This window comes from Ctenocephalides felis, unplaced genomic scaffold (genome assembly GCF_003426905.1).
Source record: "Ctenocephalides felis isolate EL2017-DRISC unplaced genomic scaffold, ASM342690v1 CF-g0.4_SCAFFOLD_03572, whole genome shotgun sequence".
Classification (NCBI taxonomy): Eukaryota; Metazoa; Arthropoda; class Insecta; order Siphonaptera; family Pulicidae; genus Ctenocephalides; species Ctenocephalides felis.
Genome location: NW_020539726.1, coordinates 14,546,666 through 14,564,105, shown reverse-complemented (window position 1 = coordinate 14,564,105; position 17,440 = coordinate 14,546,666). Strand labels below are relative to the sequence as shown.

Sequence of the window (17,440 nt, the reverse complement as noted above, 5' to 3'; positions counted from 1 at the left end):
TAAGGCTATCGTAATAAGTCTACCCATTTGAATAATAATTTAATATATACACAGCCGATATCCAAGTGCCGACAAATCCATGCTCACCTTCACCGTGCGGTCCTAATAGCATATGTCGTAAAGTAAATGAGCAAGCTGTATGCTCATGTCTTCCAACGTATGTTGGTTCTCCTCCTGGATGCCGACCTGAGTGTGTTATTAATTCTGAATGCAACGTTCTACAAGCCTGCGTTAATCAGAAATGTATAGATCCCTGTCCTGGACCTTGTGGCCTACAAAGCATTTGTCGAGTTGTAAATCACAGTCCAATATGTTCTTGTTTACCTGGACATACTGGCGACTCTTTCTCACATTGTTACCCAATTCCACGTAAGCAAATTGTCTACGCTATAACAATATTTAGTATAAACGCAACATCAAATATAATTTAATATATCCATCTTACAGCCCCGCCAAATCCGCAAATTGTAAATGAGTATAGAGATCCTTGTCATCCAAATCCTTGCGGTCCCTATTCGGAATGTCGTGATATAGGTGGTTCCCCATCGTGTTCTTGTAGAACAAATTACTTTGGTTCCCCACCCAATTGTAAACCCGAATGTGTCGTTAATTCAGATTGCAGTAGTAACAATGCATGCATTAGAGAGAAGTGTGCGGATCCTTGTCTTGGTTCATGCGGATTTAATGCATTATGTCAAGTGATAAATCATATGCCAATTTGTTTATGTCCTGACTCATATACAGGCGATCCATTTAACAGCTGTTATCCAGACACAACTATAAGTAATATTGATGCAAATATTATTTTTATTAAATAAATTAGCTTCTAATTACAAATTTATTATATTTTAGAAGACATATTACAAATAACAGACCCATGTAATCCATCACCCTGTGGTCCAAACGCTGATTGTTATGAAGGATCATGTAAATGTAAACCTGAATATCACGGAGATCCATACTCAGGTTGTAGGCCTGAATGTGTGTTAAATTCTGATTGTTCTAGAGATAGAGCATGCGTCGGAAATAAATGCATAGATCCATGCCCTGGTACATGCGGTATATTAGCCGTATGTGATGTTATCGGTCATGTTCCAATGTGTAGTTGTCCTCGAGGAATGATTGGAAATGCTTTCATAAGATGTCAAAATCAACCACGTATGTTTTTAAATCATGTTTTAGCGTTTTAACTATAATTTAATTTATAAAATCGATTTTTAGCTCCGGCAGTGTCACATCCGTGCAACCCTTCCCCTTGTGGTCCTAATAGCCAATGTAAAGAAATTAATGATCAAGCGGTCTGTTCATGTATAACAGGATATATGGGGCAGCCTCCCACTTGTAGGCCAGAATGCACAGTAAATTCTGATTGTGCAAGAAATGAAGCCTGTAATAATCAAAAATGTAGAGATCCTTGCCCTGGAAGTTGCGGTATAAATGCTCATTGCGAAGTTATTAATCACAGTCCAATATGTTCATGCCCTCGTCAATATATCGGTGACCCATTTGTGAGATGTTATCTTGCGCGTAAGAAAATATATATTTGATTTAAATAAAATACGAGTATATGGTATCTAATTCTCGATAATTATTTTAGCCAAAGATCCGATTCAAGAACAACTTCAAAATCCTTGTCAACCATCACCATGCGGTCCCAATTCTCAATGCAAAGCGATTGGAAATTCTCCATCTTGCTCATGCTTATCAGATTTTATTGGCCAACCGCCATACTGCAAACCCGAATGCATTAGTAATAGTGAATGCAATAGCCACCTTGCATGTATACAAATGAAATGCAAAGATCCTTGTATTGGAACCTGCGGCGAAAACGCTGAATGTCGGGTAGTTAGTCACACTCCAGTATGTATATGTTTTATGGGATATATTGGCGATCCTTTTACAAGTTGCCATATTGAACCAATGAAGCAAATAATTGAACAATATAGCCCCTGCACACCATCACCATGTGGTCCTAACGCAGTGTGTAAAGAACTTAATAATGCAGGATCGTGTGTTTGCAAGGAAGATTATATTGGAAACCCATATGAAGGTTGTAGACCTGAATGTGTTCTAAATTCGGATTGCCCATCAAATAAAGCATGCTTGAGAAATAAATGTGAAGATCCATGTCCTGGAACATGTGGTCAAAACTCGGATTGTCAAGTTATAAGTCATCTTCCATCTTGCACATGTAGACAAGGCTATACTGGTGATCCATTTAGATACTGTAATATTATTCCCTACGATAAAAGTAAGATATATACTATTGATTATGTAACGTATTAAGAATGACATGATCTGTTTCGCTAATTTATAATTTATAATTCATTTTGCATTTAATTTATATGTTTATATGTGTATCACTTCTAGCTAGCGAAAAACAGAAAACAAATCCTTGCTATCCCTCACCATGTGGGCCTAACAGTCAATGTCGCGAAATAAATGATCAAGCAGTATGCTCTTGTCTCCCAAATTATGTTGGCAGTCCCCCAGGATGTCGTCCAGAATGTGTTGTTAGTTCAGAATGTGCACATGACAAAGCATGCATTAATCAAAAGTGCGTTAATCCTTGCCCTGAACCTTGTGCAGAAAACGCCCTTTGTCGTGTCATTAATCACAGCCCTGTATGTTCTTGTCGGACAGAGCAAACTGGTGATCCTTTCTCACGTTGTTATACTATTCCAAGTAAGTAACGAATTCGATAATTTATGACAAATTATGTATGTAATAATATTATGAATTCTTTAGAGCCATTGTTGATAGAACATACTCCAGTTTATCGCGATCCATGTTATCCATCGCCTTGTGGCTTATACTCTGAATGCCGCAATATAAATGGTGCGCCTTCGTGCAGTTGTTTACAAAATTATTATGGTTCCCCACCTAACTGTAGACCAGAATGTACTATAAACTCCGAGTGTTCGAGCAATCAGGCGTGCTTTAGAGAGAAATGTATCGATCCTTGTCCAGGCTCCTGTGGTTATAATACTAGGTGTGAAGTTATAAATCATACACCTATATGTTCCTGTCTTGCTAATTATATTGGAGATCCATTTACTAACTGTCAACTGAAGCCACAAGAGCGTAAGATTTTATATAAAATATTTTTTTCGTTCTATCTATAAAATTACATAATTTAAATTAAATTAATACTTTCTAGAAGACATAAAAGTTAATGAAAATCCATGCCATCCATCACCTTGTGGTTCAAATGCGGATTGTGATAATGGAATATGTAGTTGTCGCCCTAAATATTTTGGCGATCCGTATTCTGGATGTAGACCTGAATGTGTATTAAATTCCGATTGCTCAAAAGATAAAGCTTGTATTGGAAATATTTGTATAAATCCATGCACAGGCACTTGTGGCGCTCAAGCTATTTGCAGCGTTGTGAATCATATACCTATGTGTAGTTGTCCAACAGGATTTACGGGAAATTCATTTATAGAATGTCATACAATTCCAAGTGCGTCATTTTACTATTAGTCGTGTTATATTTTATCTTTAAATATCTTAACTAAAGATCTTAACCATATCTTCTCAGAACCTGTCAAAGTTCATCTCTGTAATCCTTCGCCATGTGGCCCTAATAGTCGATGTCGCGAAATTAATGGCCAAGCAGTATGTTCTTGTATTCTTGGATTTACAGGGCAGCCTCCTTTATGTCGACCCGAATGCATTATAAATTCAGACTGCGCAAGACGTGAAGCTTGCATTAATCAAAAATGTATAGATCCGTGTTTAGGAAGTTGTGGTATTAATGCAGAGTGTAAGGTTATCAACCATAACCCAATTTGTTCTTGCCCGATACATTATACTGGAAATCCGTTTATTAGATGTCAACAAATTCGTAAGAAATATGAGATAAAAAAGCACGAGTTTTGAAAAAAATTTAATAATGTTTAATAATTTTAATTTGCAGCAGAAATACTTTTAGAGCAAAATGTTCAAGAAAACCCTTGTCGACCATCACCATGTGGCCCTTACTCTCAATGCAAAGTGAGTGGCAATAATCCATCTTGTTCATGTCTAGAAGGTTACGTTGGCCAGCCTCCATACTGTAAGCCTGAATGTGTTAGTAATACCGAATGTAGTAATAGCCTAGCATGTATTGATCAAAAATGCACAAACCCTTGCCTTGGATTATGTGGTGCAAACGCGAATTGCCATGTTGTCAGTCACACACCCATTTGTTCTTGCAATTCTGGTTTTTCTGGAGATCCATTCATTCAATGTCTATTAGTAAGGAATACTCCATTAGAGGTAAAAAATCCATGTAATCCATCTCCTTGTGGATTTAATGCCATATGCAGAGAACGAGGTGGAGCGGGATCGTGCTCATGTTTGCCTGAATATATTGGTAATCCTTATGAAGGATGTAGACCAGAGTGTGTATTAAATTCCGACTGTGCCTCAAATCGTGCATGCATAAGAAATAAATGTCAAGATCCATGTCCAGGTGCTTGCGGACAAAATGCTGATTGTCACGTTGTAAATCATTTGCCATCATGTACATGCCACTTTGGATATACAGGCGATCCCTTTAGATTTTGCAAGGAAATTATAATTGTTGAAGAACGTAAGATATTTTATATATTAATTTAATTTGATTTTGTATTAATCTTTTATTAAACAATGCAGCTAAGAAACCGAAAAATCCTTGCCATCCTTCACCGTGTGGACCTAATAGCCAATGTAGAACTGTAAATGAACAAGCCGTGTGCTCATGTTTACCTGAATACATAGGTACGCCACCAGGATGCCGTCCAGAATGTGTAGTTAGTTCTGAATGCAGCCTCCAAAAGGCATGCATTAATCAGAAGTGTAAAAACCCTTGTCCAGGTCCTTGCGCGCAAAATGCCAAGTGTAGCGTTATAAATCATAGTCCAATATGTTCTTGTGGTGAACATCAAACGGGCGATCCATTCTCAAATTGTATCTCAATACCTCGTAAGTATAAGATTAGATTCAATTAATACTCAAATATTCCCCACACCTTCAATAATTCTCGAATTTAGCTTCTTTGCCAGTACCAGTTAAAGATGTTTATAAGAACCCGTGCTACCCCACGCCCTGCGGACCTAATTCACAATGCAGAGACATAGGCGGTCAAGCTGTTTGCTCTTGCTTATTAAACTATCATGGTTCTCCACCTAGTTGTCGGCCAGAGTGTACGATCAATTCTGAATGCCCAAGTAATCGAGCTTGCATTAGAGAAAAATGTCAAGATCCTTGTCCTGGTTCCTGTGGTTTTAATGCAAAATGTGATGTCATTCTTCATTCTCCTACGTGTACGTGTTTTATAGGTTACACTGGGGATCCATTCGTCAATTGTCATTTAACACCAATCGAGAGTAAGCTTTATTTTAAACGTTATTATATATAATATAATATGTGTACTATATTCAACGTGTCATTCTAGAAGATGTACCTCAAATAGTAGACCCATGTAACCCATCGCCATGTGGGCCAAACGCAAAATGCGATAATGGCATATGCTCTTGTTTAAATGAGTATCATGGCGATCCCTACTCAGGTTGTCGTCCAGAATGTATTCTAAATACAGACTGCAATAAAAATAAAGCATGTATTAGAAATAAGTGCGTTGATCCATGCATTGGCACGTGTGGAATACAAGCATTGTGTAGCGTTATAAACCATGTTCCAATGTGCAGCTGTCCACAAGGAACTAGTGGTAATGCTTTTATTGAGTGTAAAGCTATGATAGGTAATAATTTATTCCAATATTATAATTAATAAATTATTAACTTTTATTAATTATTTTCTTAATTTTTAGTTACTGTAAATATAAATCCATGCAATCCAAATCCATGCGGGCCTGATAGCCAATGCAGACAAATTAATGGTCAAGCAGTTTGTTCTTGCTTACCAAGCTTTATTGGAAGTCCCCCAAATTGTAGGCCAGAATGTATTATTAATTCAGATTGTCCTCGACACGAAAGTTGCAATAATCAAAAATGCAAAAATCCATGTCCCGGTACATGTGGCATCGCTGCGCGCTGTGATGTTGTAAATCATAATCCTATTTGTAGTTGTCCAAATCATTATACGGGCAATCCGTTTGTAAGATGCCACGCTATGCGTAAGTTTGTTCTTCAAATTATAAGAAAACTATTGATTAAGTATTAATTCAAATTTTATTTATCTATAGCTGAAACACCAATTGTACAGAACGCTCCAAAAGATGTGTGCTACCCTTCGCCATGTGGTCCTAATTCATTATGTCGTGTTATAAATGATTCACCATCGTGTTCTTGTTTGCCAGAATTTATTGGATCACCACCTTACTGTAAACCTGAATGTGCTAGTAATAGCGAGTGTAGTAGTCATTTAGCCTGCATAAACATGAAATGCCAGAATCCCTGTGTCAATGCTTGTGGATATAATGCCGAATGTCACGTTGTTAGTCACGCTCCTATTTGTACGTGTATTACGGGATACGTAGGAGATCCATTCACGTCATGCAGTATTGAACCTTTAAAAGATATTACTGTTGAATCAATCAATCCTTGCTTGCCATCACCTTGCGGATTTAATGCAGAATGCAAAGTTCATAATAATGCAGGCTCATGTACATGCTTACCAGAATATATTGGAAATCCTTACCAAGGTTGTAGACCGCAATGTGTAGTCAATTCAGATTGTCCTTCTAATTACGCCTGCATAAGCAACAAATGTAAAAACCCTTGTCCGGGGACATGCGCTAGAAACGCAGAATGTCAAGTTGTCAATCATTTGCCAACTTGCACGTGTCACCAAGGGTTTACCGGTGACCCTTTTAAATACTGCCACATTATACGGCATGAGCGTAAGTAAATAAAAAGTTTAAATTAAAATATTCAACGACAAACTTATGAGTTATATGTTTTAGCTCCTACACCTATAAACGAAAATGTTTGCAGTCCTTCCCCATGTGGACCAAATAGCCAGTGTATTGAAAGAAATGGTCAAGCTGTTTGTTCTTGCTTACCGCAATATGTAGGAACTCCTCCAGGTTGCCGTCCTGAATGTGTTGTAAGCTCTGAATGCGCTAGCAATAAAATATGCAGTAAACAAAAATGTGTTGACCCTTGTCCTAATCCGTGTGGTTTAAATACAAAATGTCGCGTCTTAAACCACAGCCCAATATGTACTTGCAACTACGGTCATACTGGCGATCCATTTTCGCGGTGTTATCCAATACCACGTACGTATATCTATACATTTTTCAACAATCTTGTCATTATTTTCTCTATTGATGAAAGTTTTAATTATTTACTTAGCTCCGACTTTGAATACCGAAGTAACTAAACAAAATCCATGCTATCCATCACCATGTGGGCCATATTCTCAATGTCGAGAAGTTAATTATTCTCCTTCATGCTCATGCCTACCGAATTATATAGGGCAACCGCCGAATTGTCGCCCAGAATGCGTTGTAAATTCAGAGTGTTCTGGTAATAAAGCATGTATTAAGGAAAAATGTAGAGATCCTTGTCCAGGATCGTGCGGCTTCAATGCTGTCTGTGAAGTCATTGCGCACAATCCTACTTGCACTTGCATTGATGGATATATAGGAGATCCATTCACACAATGCAACATTAAACCACAAAAACGTGAGATTATTACTACAATTGATATATTTAGTTAACGTATACTTGATTTGAGTGTATATTTGCAGAAGATGTTCCAGAACTACTAGATCCATGTAATCCTTCACCGTGCGGTTCAAATGCGGAATGCAAAAATGGAAAATGTACTTGTCTTCTAGAGTATCAAGGAGACCCATACTCAGGGTGTAGGCCTGAATGTGTATTAAGTATAGATTGCCCAAGAGATAAGGCGTGTATTGTGAATAAATGCGTAGATCCATGCCCTGGTACTTGTGGATCTTTGGCTATTTGCAATGTTGTAAATCATGTTCCGATGTGCAGTTGTCCAGAAAGCATGACTGGAAATGCTTTTGTACTGTGTTCTCCCATACCATGTATGCGATATATACAAATTTTGCAATGAGCTTTTTATACAATGAAAAATCATTTTAGATCAACCCGAAAGAAATCCTTGTCATCCTTCACCTTGTGGGCCAAATAGTCAATGTCAAGAAATAAATGGTCAAGCTGTTTGTTCCTGTATTGTAGGATATGCAGGCGTTCCTCCAACTTGTAGACCCGAATGCATAACAAATTCAGAATGTTCGCAAAATCAAGCTTGTAGTAATCAAAAATGTATCAATCCTTGTATAGGAGCATGTGGAATTGGGGCTCACTGCGTTGTTATCGGTCACAAACCAATATGCACTTGCGCAATTTATAATACAGGAAATCCATTTGCTAGATGTTATCCCATACGTAAGATTACGTTACATACTAGTTTTTAATTTTTTTCGGTCGTAAGAATTTTTTTATTGTTGCAGCAAAAGATCCAATAGTACCCACAGCAGTTTCTGATCCGTGTTTGCCTTCCCCGTGTGGACCTAACTCGCAATGCAGAGTTGTATCTGGTACTCCTTCATGCTCATGTTTACAAGAGTTTATTGGTCAACCACCATATTGCAAACCAGAGTGCATTAGTAACAGCGAGTGCAGTAGTAATTTAGCTTGTATAAAACAAAAATGTATGGATCCTTGTCCAAATTCTTGTGGCACAAATGCTGAATGTCGGGTAGTAAGTCATACGCCAGTTTGCGTTTGTAGCTACGGTTATGTTGGCGATCCATTTATAGACTGCAAAAGACAAATTGACGTAATTAAATATGATCCCATTACACCGTGTACGCCGTCACCTTGTGGACCAAATGCTATTTGTAAAGAACAAAATGGAGCTGGAACTTGCATATGCCTTCCAGAATACATTGGCAATCCTTATGAAGGTTGTAGACCTGAATGTGTATTAAACTCGGATTGCTTATCAAATTTTGCTTGTATAAAAAATAAGTGTCGAAATCCATGCCCTGGAACTTGTGGGCAAAATGCGGAATGTCATGTAGTTAATCATTTACCCTCATGTACATGCTATCCTGGTTTTACCGGAGATCCTTTTAGATACTGCAACCTACTAGTACATGAACGTAAGATTATTTTGAATATTATTTAAAACGTTAAACTTGCATTTTTGTATGTCTTTAATTATTTTGTATGTCGTTAATATCAATTTTGAATTACGTTTTAATAAGATAATAGATACAATGTTCTATTTTATTACAGCAACTCACGTAGAAACGAAAAAACCGTGTACGCCTTCACCCTGTGGCCCAAATAGCCAATGTCGAGAAATCAACGATCAAGCTGTATGTTCTTGCTTATCTAATTACATCGGAAATCCGCCCAATTGCCGCCCAGAGTGTGTCATAAGCTCTGAATGTAGTATGAATAAGGCTTGCATGAATAATAAATGTATTGATCCGTGTCCAGGACCATGTGCTCCAACTGCTTTTTGTAGGACCATCAATCATAGTCCTATTTGTTCCTGTAAACAAGGTCAAACCGGAAATCCTTTTTCGCAGTGTTATAATATTCCGTGTAAGTATTATATATAGCGCATAACTGCTTATTTATAACTCTATATCTATGCGTAATTAATGATTTCATATTAATCATCTTCAAACGTACCTTCATATTTGTAGTGCCAATAAAAGAACCAGCAAAAGACATATACCGTAGTCCGTGTGCCCCATCTCCCTGTGGTGCTAACTCACAGTGTCGTGATATCAATGGGTCAGCATCATGTTCTTGTTTACCAAAGTATTTAGGCGCGCCTCCAAATTGCCATCCAGAATGCACAATACATTCAGAATGTGCAAGTGATAGGGCTTGCATTAATGAAATGTGCAGGGATCCCTGCTCTGGATCATGTGGTTTCAATTCTAAATGCAAAGTGATTAATCACATTCCGATATGTTTATGTCACGAAGGTTTCACTGGTGATCCATTCAATAGCTGTTATCCAAAGCCTGCTGAATGTAAGAATTTTATAAGTACTTATTTTAAAAAACAGATATTTTTATTAATTTATATTATTTTATACAGATGATGTACCAGAGTTGTTAGATCCGTGTAATCCTTCACCTTGTGGTCCAAACGCAAAATGTTTAGATGGTGTATGCACATGTCTGTCTGATTATCAAGGCGATCCATATCACGGCTGTAGGCCAGAATGTGTATTAAATTCTGATTGTCCGAGATCGGAAGCATGTATACGTAGTAAATGTATAAATCCTTGTCCTGGAACATGTGCCAATGAAGCAATTTGTTCTGTTGTCAATCATATTCCTATGTGTAGTTGTCCACCTGGAACCACAGGGAATGCGTTCATAAAATGTCAACCTAATCCACGTATGAAATATTGACATACAAACTTCATTTGCAAAGACAAATTTTCATTAGTTTTAATTTATTTTCAGCCCCGGAAATTTCAAATCCTTGCAACCCTTCTCCTTGTGGACCGAATAGTCAATGTAGGGAAATTAATCAACAATCTGTATGCTCGTGCATTCCTGGATATATTGGACAACCACCTACATGCAGACCGGAGTGTATAATTAGTTCTGATTGCATTAGTACTGAAGCATGTACAAACCAGAAATGTAGAAACCCATGTATAGGAACATGCGGTGTAGCAGCGCATTGTCAAGTTCTGAATCATAATCCTATATGCAGTTGTCCTGAATACTATACAGGGAACCCTTTCATAAGATGCTATCCTAAACGTAATATCATCAAATTTAATATGATAAACAATCATAAAGCCTGGTGTTTTTATATAATAATTTTATTCACTTTTTAGTCGAGCTTCCAACGGATGAACAAGCGCATATTAATCCTTGCGAGCCATCACCTTGCGGTCCCAATTCACAATGCAGAGAAATAGGAAATAACCCGTCTTGTACTTGTTTACCAGACTTTATAGGACATCCACCTTATTGTAAACCAGAATGCATTAACAACAATGAGTGCAGTAATCGATTGGCATGTATTGGCTTCAAATGCAGGGATCCTTGTCCTGGATCATGCGGATTGAATGCCGAATGCCATGTTGTAAGTCATGCACCTGTTTGTATATGTAACCATGGATATACAGGTGACCCATTTATTCGTTGCGTTGTTAAACCAATTGAAAATTATCCTTTGGATCATATAAATCCGTGTATGCCATCGCCATGCGGTTCCAACGCCATATGTAAAGAACGAGATGGCGCTGGTTCTTGCACATGTTTATCGGATTATATTGGAAACCCCTATGAAGGATGCAGACCAGAATGTGTTTTAAACTCAGATTGCGCTTCAAACTTAGCTTGCATAAGGAATAAATGTCAAGATCCCTGCCCCGGAACTTGTGGGCAAAACGCTGACTGCCAAGTTGTAAATCATTTACCGTTATGCACTTGCTATTTAGGTTATTCGGGTGATCCATTCAAATATTGTCAAATAGAAGCCAAGAAACGTAAGAAAGTCTTACACTACTCACATATAAAATAGAATAAGATTATGATAGAATTTACATTTATTTCAGCAATTATTACTGAAAAACTTAATCCATGTCAACCATCACCTTGCGGACCCAACAGCCAATGCAAGGAAGTTAATGAACAAGCAGTGTGTTCTTGTCTACCTACATATTTCGGTAGCCCTCCAAATTGTAGACCAGAATGTGTAGTTAGTTCTGAGTGTAACTTTGATCAAGTGTGTAGTAACCATAAATGTATAGATCCTTGTCCTGGACCTTGTGGTTTGAACAGTAAATGTCAGGTGATTAACCACAGTCCAATATGTACCTGCTCTCCTGGACAAACAGGAGATCCCTTTATTCGATGCTATCCCTTGCCACGTAAGCCAATCGTATTTTTTGTAGTAATTAGAAATAATATTCTAAACATTATATGTCTTACCAACAGCTCCAGCTGTTACACCAATAAGAGAAGAATATCGGAATCCTTGTATTCCGTCACCTTGTGGTCTAAACTCTGAGTGCCGTGATATAGGAGGTTCGCCTTCATGCTCTTGTCTTACAAATTATATGGGATCGCCTCCTAACTGTCAACCAGAATGCACAATAAATTCAGAGTGCCAGAGCCATAAAGCTTGTATCAATGAAAAATGCAAAGATCCTTGTCCCGGATCTTGCGGATACAAAGCACAATGTACTGTTATTGACCACACACCTATATGCTCTTGTTATGAAGGGTTTACAGGAAATCCTTTTATTCAGTGTACACCGATGCCTCCTAAAAGTAAATATATTATTGTTTTTATTCTATTTTAATATATATATATATATATATATATATACATACATATATATAAGATTTTAATATCACGAAAAATTTAGGCCATGAACCTGAAGATCTTTGCAATCCATCACCTTGCGGGCCTAATGCGCAATGCAAAAATGGCGAATGTATTTGTCTTCAAGAATATCATGGAAATCCGTATATAGGTTGCAGGCCAGAATGTATTCTTAATTCAGATTGCTCAAAGGATAAAGCATGTCTGCACAATAAATGTGTAAATCCCTGCCCTGGCGTTTGCGGATTACAGGCAATTTGCAACGTTATAAACCATTTACCAATGTGTAGTTGTCCTATTGGAATGAGTGGCAATGCGTTTGTAGAATGCAGAATTGTCAGCGGTACGTAAGCTATGTAAAATATTTATGAGCGATCATATATTAGAAAATAAAAAATGAACTAGAAAATTTTCTTATAGTTGATCGACCTAAGCATCCTTGCAATCCCTCACCATGTGGTCCAAACAGCCAATGTCGTGAAATTAATGGTCAAGCTGTATGTTCATGTGCCCCGAACTATATTTCTAGCCCACCAAATTGTCGTCCTGAATGTATTACCAATTCAGATTGTCCTCTGAATGAAGCTTGCAACAATCAGAAATGTAAAAATCCTTGTCCTGGTGCCTGTGGCATCGGTGCAATTTGTGAAGTAGTAAATCACAGTCCGATTTGTAGTTGTCTCCCTCATTATTCAGGAAATCCGTTTATAAGATGTAATATTCTACGTAAGTATTAAAGTACATTCAATTCTTAGTTTTTATTGTAAATCTGCTGTATTATATCAAAATTTATTCAATAGAAGATGAACCAATACAATCTACTGCCAATCCATGTTTACCAAATCCATGTGGTCCTAATTCACAATGTCGAACAATAAATAATCAGCCCTCATGCTCGTGCTTGCCGGGCTTTATAGGAAATCCACCATATTGCAAACCAGAATGTATTAGCAATGTTGAATGCTCTAGTACATTAGCGTGCATTAATTATAAATGCAAAGACCCCTGTCCCGGATCTTGTGGGGCAAATACACATTGCCGGGTCGTAAGTCATGCTCCAGTATGTGTATGCATGAACGGCTATGTAGGGGACCCATTTACACAGTGCTATCTTAAAGAAGAAGATCCGATTCCGCAAGAAATACTCACTCCATGTATACCTTCGCCTTGCGGTTCAAATGCCATTTGCAAAGAACAAAATGGTGCTGGATCATGCCATTGTATCAATGAATATATAGGAAATCCATACGAGGGTTGCCGACCAGAATGTACCTTAAATTCTGATTGTTCATCTAATTTAGCGTGTATAAGAAATAAATGTCAAGATCCATGTCCTGGAACTTGCGGTCGAAATGCTGAATGTCAAGTCGTTAATCATTTACCTCTATGCACATGTTATTTAGGCTATACTGGAGATCCTTTCCAATTCTGTAATATATATTACGAAGAACGTAAGTACATTCAACAATTAATAATAATATAGTAAAAATTGGAAGTCATTTGTTCAACTATTTATACCTTTATAGCACAAAAGCCCGAAATAAACGATCCTTGTTATCCATCTCCATGTGGGCCTAATAGTCAATGCAAACGCATTAGTGATCAGGCTGTTTGTTCATGCCTCCCAACTTATGTAGGCAGCCCACCAGGATGTCGCCCCGAATGTGTTATAAGCACTGAATGTGATTCTACAAAGGCATGCTTGAATAAAAAATGTGTTAATCCATGCCCAGGATCATGCGGTCAAAACTCGCAATGCCGAGTAGTAAATCATAGCCCTGTTTGTTCGTGCAAACCTGGTGATACAGGAGATCCTTTTTCACGTTGCTCACAAATCCCACGTAAGACATACAAAAACATGCATACAAATATATATATATATATATATATATATATATATATATATATTAGGGTGGTCTTTGATATAGATATTTTCGAATTTCTTTGCTCCTTTGCTAATGGAATATTTCGCATGTTATTTTTGTATGAAACTTTGGTTGGAGAGCCGTTTTAAGGACCACCATTATTTTTTTTAATATTATTTTTTGAATAATTAAATACTTATAAATGAGTGGCATTTTAGATACGGTTATACCTGAGAGAGACACCTACAGAAACCCTTGCTTCCCCTCACCATGTGGACCAAATTCTAAATGCGTTGATATTGGTGGAACACCTTCATGTTCTTGTTTGCCCACTTATTTCGGTGTACCTCCGAATTGCCATCCAGAATGTACCATCAATTCGGAATGCATAAGTAATAAAGCGTGTATAAAAGAAAAATGCATTGACCCCTGTCCAGGTTCATGTGGCATAAATACTAACTGCCAGGTAATCAACCATACTCCAGTTTGTACTTGCTTAGAAGGATACTCTGGAGACCCATTTACCAACTGCCAGCATGTACCACCTAAAAGTAATTAAACATTTGTTATCTACTATTAAACATATTTAAAATACTCATAACACAAACTTTTTAGATGACATTCCACTGAAAACAGATTTGTGCCACCCGTCACCCTGCGGGCCAAATGCGAAATGTCAAGATGGAACTTGCACATGTTTAGTTGAGTATCATGGAGATCCATATTCGGGTTGTAGGCCAGAATGTGTTTTGAATTCGGATTGTACTTATGATAAAGCTTGTATACGTAATAAGTGTATAGATCCATGCCCTGGATCGTGTGGTGCGCAAGCCATATGTGATGTAATTAATCATTTGCCTATGTGTAGTTGTCCTTCAGATATGACTGGAAATGCATTTATACAATGTCATCGAGTGGAGAGTAAGTATATATATATATATATATATATATATATCTAATAATATATATAATAATATATATATATATATATATATATATATATATAATCTGATCTGCTAATGAAACATCCAAACATTGCAGAACCTGTACTTTCAAATCCTTGTCACCCTTCTCCTTGTGGCCCCAATAGCCGATGCCGCGAAATAAATCAACAAGCTATATGTTCTTGTATCATTGGATATGTTGGACAACCACCATCATGTAGACCTGAATGTATTATCGATTCTGATTGTGCTCGGAATGAAGCGTGTAGTAATCAAAAATGCGGCAATCCTTGTTTGGGTGCTTGTGGAATTGGAGCTATATGTAACGTATTTAATCATAGACCTATATGTAGTTGCCCGCAAGGACATACAGGCGATGCGTTCCTAAGATGTTATATTTTATGTAAGAACCATTATGTTCCTAGCGATTTTTTTCGAAATTTCATGTTTGTAGTTTGTTATAAACCTTCAAATAATTTTAGCTCACGTGCCTGAAATGAAAGTACCTGTGAATCCATGTGTACCCAATCCATGTGGTCCAAATTCACAGTGTCAAGCTATCGGTGATTCTCCATCATGCACATGCTTACCAGAATTTATTGGTCAGCCACCAAACTGTAGACCAGAATGTATCAGTAATAGTGAATGTTCTAATTCCTTGGCATGCATCAAAGAAAAATGTAAAGATCCGTGCCCTGGATCATGCGGCATTAATGCTGAATGTCATGTTGTTAGTCACACTTCAATTTGTAATTGTCTTTCTGGTTATATTGGGAATCCGTTTATACAATGTGTCAGAGAACCCCCCCCTATCGTCTATGATAGGCCTAATCCGTGCGTCCCATCACCTTGTGGTTCTAATGCAATTTGTAAAGAGCAAAATGGTGCAGGATCATGTACATGCATTGAAAACTACTTTGGCAATCCATATGAAGGATGTCGACCTGAATGCGTTTTAAATTCAGACTGTCCTTCAAACCGTGCTTGTGTCAATTATAAATGCAGAGATCCCTGTCCTGGTACTTGCGGTCAAAACGCAGTATGTCAAGTTGTTAACCATCTTCCCTCTTGCACGTGTCGGCAAGGATATAACGGCGATCCTTTTGTACATTGTAGTTTTATCGTACTAGAACGTAAGAACATCAGATATGTTTTAAATTAACCAATAAACATGTATATGATTTTTGTTTATTTTTGTACAGCAATAGCGTACGAGCCGACAAACCCATGCCAACCTAATCCTTGTGGGGCTAATAGCCAATGCAGGGAGGTAAATGGTCAATCTGTCTGTTCATGTTTGCCTTCGTATGAAGGCCGACCGCCGAATTGCCGTCCACAATGCATTACTAACTCGGAATGTAGTTTAGATAAATCTTGTATGAATAGAAAGTGTACCGACCCATGCCAGGGGTCGTGTGGCATTAATGCTCAATGCCAAGTTATAAATCATAGCCCAATATGTTCTTGCAATGAAAAATATACAGGAAATCCATTATCAAAATGCTATCTTATACCACGTAAGGGTTTTTTTTATTTGTTTCTATGAATAAATTAAAAAATATTTTTCTGCGTTAATTAATATTTTAATTCTAACTTCAGAACAATCGCCACCTATAACTCCAGCTATATATAGAAATCCATGTGTACCTTCACCTTGTGGGCAAAATGCTTATTGTAAAGATATAGGGGGCTCACCATCATGCAGTTGCCGAGCGACTTACATTGGTATTCCGCCAAATTGTAGACCTGAATGTGTTATGAATTCTGAATGTTTGGGTAATCAAGCTTGTATTGGTGAAAAATGCAGGGATCCTTGTCCAGGATCTTGCGGCGTAAATGCACTCTGCAATGTAATAAATCACACGCCCATTTGTACGTGTATTAATGGCTTTACTGGGGATCCATTTGTAAATTGTCAACCAAAGCCAGTCGACGGTAAGAACGCGTTAATGAAAATCTTTTTTAAATTAATTTTAAACTTGATATTCAAATATATATTATCAAATTTAAAGAGCCAATTGCTGATCCGTGTTATCCAAATCCATGTGGATCCAATGCACAATGTCATGAAGGAACATGCGTTTGTTTGGCAGAATACCATGGAGATCCATATTCTGGATGCAGGCCTGAATGTGTACTTAATTCTGACTGCAATAGAGATCGAACATGTTTACAAAATAAATGCATAGATCCCTGTCCTGGGACATGCGGAGAAAATGCGCTTTGTTCAGTTTTAAATCATATTCCAATATGTAGTTGTTTCCCTGGGACAACAGGAAATGCACACGTTCTTTGTACAACTATTAAAGGTAGGTGATTTTCATCAATGCTTGAACTATTTTACAAG

At 37.5% G+C, this 17,440-nt stretch overlaps 1 protein-coding gene across 1 annotated transcript in view; it reads left to right on the top strand.

The window, feature by feature from the left end:
• Positions 1-17,440, top strand: part of LOC113388013 — a 274,449-nt gene that overhangs the window by 233,139 nt on the left and 23,870 nt on the right. Inside the window, 39 exon segments of the mRNA XM_026625420.1 lie at positions 55-369; positions 448-783; positions 853-1,158; positions 1,222-1,527; positions 1,598-2,251; positions 2,371-2,685; positions 2,749-3,084; positions 3,164-3,466; positions 3,545-3,850; positions 3,923-4,579; positions 4,642-4,950; positions 5,019-5,354; positions 5,423-5,728; positions 5,798-6,103; positions 6,173-6,829; positions 6,893-7,207; positions 7,284-7,616; positions 7,682-7,987; positions 8,046-8,351; positions 8,417-9,070; positions 9,207-9,521; positions 9,626-9,976; positions 10,029-10,334; positions 10,403-10,708; positions 10,786-11,442; positions 11,512-11,826; positions 11,894-12,229; positions 12,328-12,627; positions 12,705-13,010; positions 13,085-13,735; positions 13,811-14,125; positions 14,300-14,306; positions 14,372-14,700; positions 14,765-15,070; positions 15,191-15,496; positions 15,576-16,226; positions 16,296-16,610; positions 16,699-17,028; positions 17,106-17,402. Coding sequence (XP_026481205.1) covers positions 55-369; positions 448-783; positions 853-1,158; positions 1,222-1,527; positions 1,598-2,251; positions 2,371-2,685; positions 2,749-3,084; positions 3,164-3,466; positions 3,545-3,850; positions 3,923-4,579; positions 4,642-4,950; positions 5,019-5,354; positions 5,423-5,728; positions 5,798-6,103; positions 6,173-6,829; positions 6,893-7,207; positions 7,284-7,616; positions 7,682-7,987; positions 8,046-8,351; positions 8,417-9,070; positions 9,207-9,521; positions 9,626-9,976; positions 10,029-10,334; positions 10,403-10,708; positions 10,786-11,442; positions 11,512-11,826; positions 11,894-12,229; positions 12,328-12,627; positions 12,705-13,010; positions 13,085-13,735; positions 13,811-14,125; positions 14,300-14,306; positions 14,372-14,700; positions 14,765-15,070; positions 15,191-15,496; positions 15,576-16,226; positions 16,296-16,610; positions 16,699-17,028; positions 17,106-17,402 — 14,361 coding nt within the window.